The 10,000-nt window shown below is 40.0% G+C and overlaps 1 protein-coding gene across 1 annotated transcript in view; it reads right to left on the reverse strand.

Moving 5' to 3' along the window:
* LOC138042803 (uncharacterized) overlaps nucleotides 1-5,451 on the reverse strand; it is a 9,948-nt gene extending 4,497 nt beyond the window's left edge. Inside the window, exons 1-5 of the mRNA XM_068888818.1 lie at nucleotides 5,251-5,451; nucleotides 4,233-4,351; nucleotides 3,852-3,918; nucleotides 2,831-2,944; nucleotides 2,155-2,343 (exon numbers count right to left, since the gene is read on the reverse strand). Of these exons, the coding sequence (XP_068744919.1) occupies nucleotides 2,155-2,343; nucleotides 2,831-2,944; nucleotides 3,852-3,918; nucleotides 4,233-4,351; nucleotides 5,251-5,421 (660 nt within the window). The 5' untranslated portion in view covers nucleotides 5,422-5,451. The remainder of the gene's footprint in view (nucleotides 1-2,154; nucleotides 2,344-2,830; nucleotides 2,945-3,851; nucleotides 3,919-4,232; nucleotides 4,352-5,250) is intronic.
* Nucleotides 5,452-10,000: the final 4,549 nt, after the last annotated feature.

The raw sequence follows: 10,000 nt of genomic DNA on the forward strand, positions 1-10,000 counted from the left end.
CTGCTACGGCAACGACAACACCAAAAAACAGTAATATCACCTGTTTTAATATATGAGGCGGGCCAGTCCGGCTAGGCCCCCCTTGCCAAGATCTCGGCTCATGCCTGTTTTTATTTAGCAAAATTTCGGTTCGTTTATATCAGAAGGCGGGCTGGCCCACTTGCCGAGATCCCGGTCTGAGCTACGGAGATCTCGGCAAGCCAGGCTGAAAAATTCTCATGACGTGTCGGTTGCCTTGAAAACGTAGCCAGATTTGCATAATCACAGGATTATTTTTGTATCTTTTGTTTTAAAATGCCATTCCGCACTTGCTAGAGCTAAAATGAACCTTCGTTTCGAACGTAAAAGCAAGAAAATTCACCAGGTACCCCATGGGAGGATCTTGGTCTACTCGTTCCTCGCATGTCGCTATGACTTCACCCAGTTCCCGAAGTTGCGAAGAGTAACTCGCTCAGAGACCCAATTGCGAATGATCAGCAAAATGAAGCACATCTACAACAAGCAGTTTGAGTAACCAATATAATCCACCAGAAAATTATGGCTACAAAAACTGACAACAGGAGACATTAGGGAGTTTAAGAAACCAAGAAGGCTACGGCGACGAAAACGCTGTTAGACGGGCTGGCCCGGCAAAAGGGATGAAGTGTTTATATGGACCGCTCAGATTTACTCGCGTTTAATCATTTTGCCACAGGTGTTCAGTCCCCCTCGAAAATAGAATTGATCAAAAGCTATTCTCTCCCTTCTTGATTTATAAAACAAGCATCTTGAATTGAAATTATCGAGCTTGACATTCGATGCGCGGGCCTTGAATACATGAATTGCACAACAAGAGAAGTGACATAAATTGCGAGGAATTTGATTTGGTCAACAAACAAATTGATGCTAATTGTTGGCAACTTGATTATAAATGGTGTGACTTGTTTTATTTTTAGCGGACTTGATATTTTGTCACATTCGGCGTAGCATACACTGTCGGGCTCCGAATGCAGTTTCACGTCATTTACATGTAAATACTGCAACTTCTACTATCCAACCTTTTTTCTCCTTAAAATATGTTTTCTGTGTACCTATTACGAGTAAATAATAATAATGCATGGCAAAGGGGCAATAGACCATTTTCGAATTCTCACGGCTGGACTGGATCTAGCATGGAACGGAGGCTAATGCGGGCAAATCTTTTCAAATGCAAATTAATTTGCCCGCATTAGCCTCCACTTCATGCTAGATCCAGTCCAATCATTATAAATACGAAACTGGCCTATTTCGGCTTCAAAATGATCATTTTCCGCGAAAGGACTGGGGCGAGTTCCAAAACAACACCTTCTTAAGATAGATAGATAGATAGATAGATAGATAGATAGATAGATAGATAGATAGATAGATAGATAGATAGATAGATAGATAGATAGATAGATAGAGAGAGTTGTTTATTCAGACCCACTTGCAGCTAAGAGCTGGATAACAGGATCGTGCGCATATTACACATAATAAACACAATAAACATTTATCTTATGACAAAAAATCTAAGTATTTCACAGATACGAATTCTGACAGTCTTTTTGTGTTAGCCGATAAGAGTTATCATGATTGCTCTTAAAAGCTCTTGAACAGCAAAAGCGGCCTTTATTGCCTCTCTTCGGATGGCCGGGGTGAAACACCGCCAGCTCCGAAGTCGCAATGTTATGAGCAGTGTGAGATGCACGGTGCAAAACAAGGGAATCACCTTACTTGAAAAGTTCAAGGGAAAGTCATTAATTCACTCTTCTTATAAATGCATTGCATGTCAGTCTTTCTCTTAGCTTCAATCCCTGGTATCACTGGAAGCTGACAAGATGGCCTTCACCCCATTTTTCTCAGTTAGTGGATTCGGTTTGTGTGCATTTACAAAACTGTACCTGCACGGAACTGAGAAGTTTGCACATGCAGACACACACAGAAATTCACCAAGTACCAAACCAATGTCCACAGCTATCAAACTTTGCGTTAATTTTTTAATTTCAAAAAGCAAACAAACAAGCTATACACGTAAGTTGTATTAAGCAGTCTACTAAAGAGCATGGGCTGGAGTGATTACAGGATACATGAAATATGGGTATAATTATTTTTGAGAAAACACACATGGAAACCATAGTTACACAGGAAATGGCTTACCTCTAAGCCTTCATTTTCATCTTGAAACAGCACTGATATAGCACCATAGTCTGTGTGTTCCCCACATCTTACCTGTCCAGATTTTACTTTACTCAAGTTTGATATCTTGGGATAGTAGTTATATCTTAACTGAGCAGCACCTTTTGCAGTACCCATTTTATTAAATCGTCTTGTGAAAGTGCTTGATTCCTACAAAAAATGAAAGAAGAAAACAGTTTCCATTTTGACTTATCCAGCTTTGATATCCCAGTACGTAAGTGTCCACAATATGTACTAAATAGGAATAACATTCATTCTTTCCACAATCTTACGGGAAATGGAATAGGAAATTGCTGGACTTCATGTTACTAACATTAAAAGGGTGAGATCAACCAATATTGCCCTCTTGCTTACTGATCCCTCCATCTCGTTTATCAAAATTAAAGTATTATGTTTTTCCACTGCACTTTCTTCTGTCAAAACAAAGTCGGTGCCCCCTAAATTTTTTTATTTTTTATTTTTGAAGTAAGTAATAATTATGATCCAACTCTAGGTGAGAAATGAAAAAAGTCCACTGTGGGAAATTCTTTGAGAGAATGTCCTTAAGTTGTCACCTCATCATCATCATCATCATCATTCACCCTGTGTTACACTGTAATTTGATGTTACCTAGACACATTATTTCATATAAACAAACCATGTTTAGCCCAATTGCCATTACTGTGAGAATTCGCAAGGCAAGATCTGTAATCATTTGGTAAAAGGACACCACAGTACTGCGGAAGTGAGGCACTTCTTGATTTGGCCAGATCTGTAAAAGGAAAACATTGGCCCTCTTATTCCTAAGATGTGCAAAATTAACAGAAATTAAGGTATTGTACAGTACATGTACATTGTATATGCAACAGCTTATGTTACCAGTTTTTATTAGTAAAGTGCTACTACGATGAAAAATCATCTCTCGTTTTTCTTAACATTTGTAAAGTATTTGCGTTGATTGCTCAATAGGCGGAATTTTCTGCAGGAATTTCAAGAGGAAGACTATTTATTTTAACTACAATTTTTTAATTTAACGGTCCGCCATTACTTCGTGCCGTTCCGACTGATAAGCTTTCAGTGATCTGGATCAAGGAGAAAGTGTCGTCATTTACATGTAATCATTAGCTTAAAAATGCAGTGTGTGAATGCGGCTTAATTACTATGCAGCACGAGAGGTTTTGGCTTTCAGATTGTCTAATTCATGTGCTGCATACTAATCAAGCCACATTCACACCTGCATTTTTGAGCTAGTGAGTAAATAACGTCACTTTATCCTCGATCCAGATCACTGAAAGCTTATCAGTCGGAACCGCACCAAGTAATGGCAGACCGTTAAATTAAAAAGGTGGAGTTAAAATAAATAGACTAAGTCTTCCTCCTGAAATTACTACAAAAAATTCCACCTATTACGCGATCAACGCAAATACTTTCGACATGTAAAGAAAAACGAGAGCTGATTTTTTCATCGTAGTACCACTTTAATCTGTATATCAATTTCCAGCTACATGTATGTAGAAAGCTGCTTTCTCTCATTCCAAAGATTGTTTCAAGCTAGAACTGCATGTGTATCAATGTCAATGACACACGGCTAAAGTGAGTTCCAGAGACTACATTTGTAATAATAAAAATGTAATAATTTAAGAGCAGGAAGGTTTGAATATTAGGAAATGTATACTTACAGAAATGTCATCCAAACGTTCAACATCAAAGGACTCTTTCAAATCTCCAGGTCTTTCTGGATTTGTGCTGTTTAAAACAACAAAGAATCAATAATTACGGTATTATAATTCATTGGCAAGACCGCCCTATTTCTCTAGACCTACACTGTACTGCAAGTACAAACAGGACATCTTATCACAAATAACAACAACTGTTACCAAAATCCTCCAGGCTTTTCCATACGGAATTTGAGCACTATGGAACTTTTGTGCATTGCATGACAACAACAATGAGAAAACTAAAGTACTAAAAAGTATGTGTACCTTTGACACAATTTGTACAAAATTATTGCAGACTATTCTCAGGTGTAGCCTGAACTTTATAATACTTTTAATAAGAACCTTTCTCTCTCCACTGCATCCCATCCATTAGTTAAGGTGGCTTCTGTTTTGGCATACTTGGCTTTCACCTCAGGGCCCAAGGCAAAAAACTCATCATAAGTCTTAAAAACCAAGTCAACCTGCAAAAGAGTTAGCAATGGAGAGGCTGTTTGGTAACACGTAAGCAATTGAAATACATCCATAATAGGGGCACAGCTGTACAGCTGTCGTATGAAGCTGACGAAAGGTCAGTCTAAGCCACAACAGTGTTATAAAGTTTTTCTACTGTTGCATTAAAAAATTGTGAAAAACATAGTTAATTCCTTTGGTCTGGTTTCTTGCACCCATGACGTTGAGAAAGGTTAATTATGGATTTCAGGATCACCTTTGTTGGTGAATGTTTTTAAAGATGAAGCTCAAATTTAGCGATATTATGGGGTTATTATGGGGACATCCCTAACCAATCGGATGCTGGTGTTTTTAAGGTGAGAATTTCACTGGTTTGGCACCAGTTCCAGCTTGAACTAGACAAGGTCAATGGCCGGCGGCTTGGTGCTGCCTGCCTTGCAATTTTCTTGACTCTCTAGCCGTCGGTTGAGAAAAGATCTCGCAAAATGACGCTTCAAAAAGCTCGGAACGACCAAAAAGCATAACTGACAGGACTCAGTTGACACTTTGTTTGATCTTTCATTAAATTGTTTGCTTTCAAACTTTATTGCCGAGAAAATCGCAACCGCCTTAGAGTATTTACCCTTCTACAGAACGATAACAACAACACCAACAGATGGTGGCTCGCCTGTGGTTACATGTGTGTTGCCAAAGAGTACATCTGACGTGACGTCGGAGATCTGGTGAGATCACCGCGACGTCAGATACGTACAACCTCCCCTTGCAACAGAGGCTGCTTAAAGACCTGAAACTCTGAAATATCTACTTCATTTGGCAACAGGGAAGTTTTTCCTCTACTTTATAATTAGTTTCTCTTAATACTATAAAATAATTACAATATACAGCCTGTAGTTCCGCTTTTCTCGCCTACCGTCTCTTCTGGAATTCCGTGATTCTTTAGATAAACAAATCCAATCGTGCTGAAAGCTTGATGCACTTGATCAGCAACAATCTTCACAGCTTCGAGGTTTTCGTTCAAGGGGTCTTTATGTTTGATGCTCATGGCACTGAAGTCCACCACTGGAATTTCTACGGAAGCCATTTTGATGAAGTTGCACAAAACAGGTTACGAGTCCTACGCGGTGAAGAAGGCAGCTCTCGTTCCCAGGGTCTTGGCATAACAACTCAAGAATGCATAAAGGGCGGCAAAAAATTATCAATGATTATTGTTGAAGGGAAAGTACGGCTTAGAAAAATGTTTCTCTGAATCGAAAGTTCGTTACCTGTATTGTCATACTTGACCACTCATTTGGACTAAATGTATTTAAATAGCCAACAATAACGCTTCAAAATAGGCAAATTGAAATTGAAATCCGCCATCTTTGTTTTTGTGTATGCAAACGAGGCTATGACGTAGCAATAGTCAAGGTTTCTCCAAATACAGGCGAGGAGAGCAAACTTTGTAGACTTGAATCATCCAGAGGCTAAATTGTATTGATATTGGCTCCACCTCTGAACAGATTTACCTCGTGGTGGTTAAACAGGGTTTTATATGAGTTATATGCAGAAGTTTTACAAAGCGAAAGAGAGCTTGCAGTGCTATCCCGCGTCCAAGTTTAATCTATACCGGCCAACTTTTTCTGAGATATAAGCGTGAGACTTTTATTCTGGGAGTGCTGGGATTTTTGAAGACGGCACGATCATTTTCCAAGATTTCCGAAGACGTCCGAAGTCTTCCGAAGAAGTCCGAGGTCTGTCGAAGACGTATAAACGCGTATACACGCGAGCGAGCTCCCAGTGCTTTTCACTTCAAAAATCAGAGATCGTCATTTATTTATTTTACACGTGGTTTTCGTTCCTTACATGGGTCTGAGTTAACATATTTTTGGAAATTGTGTCAAGCAAGACGGCAACAACTCACATTTTCCAATCAGGCGTGAGAAATTGGCCCGCAAGCGTGAGCCGGCGTGAGATCGAAGTTTTCAACCCGCAGGCGTGAGACTCACGCCTAAGGCGTGAGAGTTGGCAGGTATATTTTAATCTGTCTGCAGTGGCTTTCTACGAAATCCCTGTTACAACTTCAAAACAAACGATCGATTTATATATAACCATCAAATGGTAAGAGTAAATCGTTTCAGTAGTTTCTATACTGCTAACAACATTCAACCACATTTCAATGCAAGTTACGTTTATTAGCGCATAACAGTGAAAGTCGTCTATATATGGCTTGATTCAGTTTTCTCGCTCCAATATAATGATATTTTGGACTAGTTGACTGAGATTTCCGTATGAAGAGATTTCCATATGTTCATATACCTTGATTTGCGTTGACTTGTTGATTTCAATTTACAGTGTCCCCGATTAGTGCTCTACGGCGCTAGAAGATTAGACACTTAGATAAAGTTCCTTACCTTTCCTTTTATACCTGAAGATCCCGCTTGAAGTCCTCCTTGGTAAAATGACAGACCCGAGCAGACATTATAGCAGTCAGGTTTTCACGTTCCACGTTCCACGTTTATTTTCGCCGACCAACTTTTCTTTAAATTTTAATTTTCCGGTGAAAGCTGCGGTTTTTTTAATTTTTATATGTGTTCTCGAGTCTAGAAATGTATCTAGTTTCATTCCCATCGAAAGCGTACACCCCAACAGCGGTAATCGTTGGTGTGCAAAAGACCATCTTCATGTATTGAGCAACATCTGAAAATTTCGTCGGCTTATTCTAAATTAGACGCTTCCCCGTGTGAAAGCAAACAAATACAATACGTTTGCTGAAGCATCGAAGACGGCTGTCGCTGAAGGAAAAGAGTGAAAAGGGTACGCTTGTCGAATATTTCTTTGTCGCCTGTTCAAGGTTTTTTGTCTTGTTTACGTTTGCTCTGGCTGATTTTTGCCGCCTAGTTTGATTGACTAGAAAATCTATAAGTATTTAGTGACTTGAGTTTCTGTCGCACTTATGGCCTACATGGCCTACTACCTATTGAACCACAAATACCGTTTACCATAGTTCATCTTGCATTTGAATTTCTCGAAGCAGAAAGGTCACACAACATTGAGAAAGTGATCGCTGGACGAAGAATTTAGCAAGGTCGCCAGGTGATCTGGTGACGTAATGTAGAGGGCTGGAAGAAAAGTTTTAACGCCGTATCCCACAACCGCGCGCGGCCTTTGGTTTTGTTTCCAAACTCCCTGCAGTATTTCCATCGCCAAAACTCAACAGATCATTCCGTGTCTAGCACATTTCCTGTTACTGAATGAACATTCAGGAGGAAACCACCGAGATCTAACCTCGCCTCTGCCATGTTGAATTTGAAAATAAGGCCGCGCGCGGTTGTGGGATACGGCCTTAAAATTTTTCTCCCCAGTCCTCCGAATTACGTCACCTGGCGAACATGTTTGTTTACTTTTGCTACGTCATAACACGTCATATCCACGTTACACGTCATATCGATTTTAACGAATACAGAAAGAATCATAAACATTCATTAAAGCTAACCTTAGGCCTAATAATGCCTAACAAAAGCTTTTGGGCCTAAGGTTAGCAATGGTACACGTTTGGGTTTTTTTCTGTACTGGTAAGACAATGACCTGTGACTTACGATTTACGACCTACGACCTGTGACCTGTGACCTGAGACCTGAGGTTTATACTTGCCCATTTTGTGGACGGCTTTGTGTGGATTTTTAACGGACTAAAAAGGAGTTTCGGACAGGAATCATTTCGAAATCAATGTTCAGAAGTTCCGCTTGCATAGCCATGCAACCGACGAGGCCCTATCTTACTGGCACAGGGGCGGATCTAGGATTTTTATTAGGAGCGGGTACACCACTAAGGAATGACGTATCTGACTGAACCTGTTTTTGCAGAATACCAGTTGTATTGTAAAGCTGCAAGTCATCTCATGGGGAGGGGGTGCAAACACCCCCTGCATCCTCCCCTATATCTGCCCTGTGGCAGAAGACAATTTATCGAGTGTAAATGGGTCATTGCTCTCCCAGTCAGCAGTTATTACAGTTAAAAGAATACCTGGAGGATTAATCCTCGAACCGGGGTTTTTTTCTGTTTGTTAATGACATGCCTTTGAATTTACACGGGACGTTTATTCTCATGATAAGACTTGATCAAAAAGTTCAGTTGGGACACCGTCTCCCATCTCAAAATCAGGTTCTTGAACTGCTATAGAAGACTGGTCGAAAGAATAGGAGAGGATGATCATAAATATCCAAAAAACCAAGCTCATGCTGGTCATTGCGAAACGTCTACGAAAACTCGTTGCCTCTCGTTCAATAGACCTCTTTAGCTTGTACGTTTTGTTTTCCCATTTCAGACCACGTGATGTTCTCAAGGGAATTTTATGTTACGCGTACATATTCACGTGCATAGGACGGGGAGTTAGTTTTCATCTAGTTTGGATTCGAGTTCGAGTTCGAGTTGGACTTCGAGTTGGAATTCGAGTTGGACTTCGAGTTGGATTTCGAGTTAGGGTTCGAGTTGGAGTTCGAGTTAAGGTTGACTATAAAAATAAAGCCCCCTCCCCCCCAAAAAGAAATAGAGGGGTAGGGTAGGGTAGGTCCTGCAAAACTAGAGCCCGCCGAGATACTTACATTTTCGAAGGACCGCTTGTGCTTATGGGAGGGCACAAACCAACGATAGTATGACAAGGAATATTTTTTTCTTGAAATGTAAATGCTAACCATGATCCATGATGCTAACCAACGATCTCTCATGAAGAGAAAGGATTTGAATCAAAGCAGTGTCCATTTCTGTTAAGAAAGTGCAAGTGGCACATAAAGATACCTTGCATCTCAACTTTGGCCTAGCATTGTAAGGAAATATTTTGAGGCTTAGGTGCCCGAGGTCTTCAGTACGGTCCTAGGCCCCGTAATCGATACGGAACGACCAAAGCCTGCAAATAACGTGTTTATTTTTTTTTTTCTCTACAGTATTATTTTCAAAGCAACTTTTGTGTTTAAATTTTAACAGGCCCTTTACAGCTAGACCATCACGTGACCTACTTTTCATAAAATTGTGGGCTATAAATTAAAGAATGCCGGAAATGGAAAAAGCATGTCAAAAATATCAAAATGGCCAAGTTTGAGGCCCCTGGCATTAAAGAATGACTTTTATGACGGTTTGAATTTTTAAAAAAATGAGAAGATTTGTATTGAAAAAGTTGTTGAAGAGAAAGACCTTGCTCTCCAGCAACATTTTCTTTAGAAATCCTCTAAATTCTCCGAAAATTCAAATTGTAGTATAAACTCACTCTTTAATACCAGGGGACTCAAAGTTGCCCATTTTGCCATTTTCGATATCCTCTTTCCACGTCTGGTATTCTTCAAGTTATAGCCCAGCAAAGAGCCAATGCAAATGTGGCGTACGCGCACGTTTGACATTTTGGTCCAAAATTGAGCTATCGGAATCCTTACTTGTTTGACTCTGTTAAATCTTTCTATTTTACTTTACTTTGTACAAAAAGCTTGAAACGTTGGGAAAGTTGGAAATTTCGGAACGGTCCGTACTCGGGGTCCGGAAGGCGAAATCTAGACCGCAGGAGCGGCGAGATTCAGGAATGCTGAGAAGCTGGAGGAAAAAAGAAGACAGTTACCTGTTTTCCAATTTTGCTGTGAAAGGACCTTTCAAAACCTTTTCCAGATCTCGCCCAAAAAAATAATCAACATGAAAGT

Source organism: Montipora capricornis, chromosome 3 (genome assembly GCF_036669925.1).
Source record: "Montipora capricornis isolate CH-2021 chromosome 3, ASM3666992v2, whole genome shotgun sequence".
In the NCBI taxonomy this organism is placed as follows: domain Eukaryota; kingdom Metazoa; phylum Cnidaria; class Anthozoa; order Scleractinia; family Acroporidae; genus Montipora; species Montipora capricornis.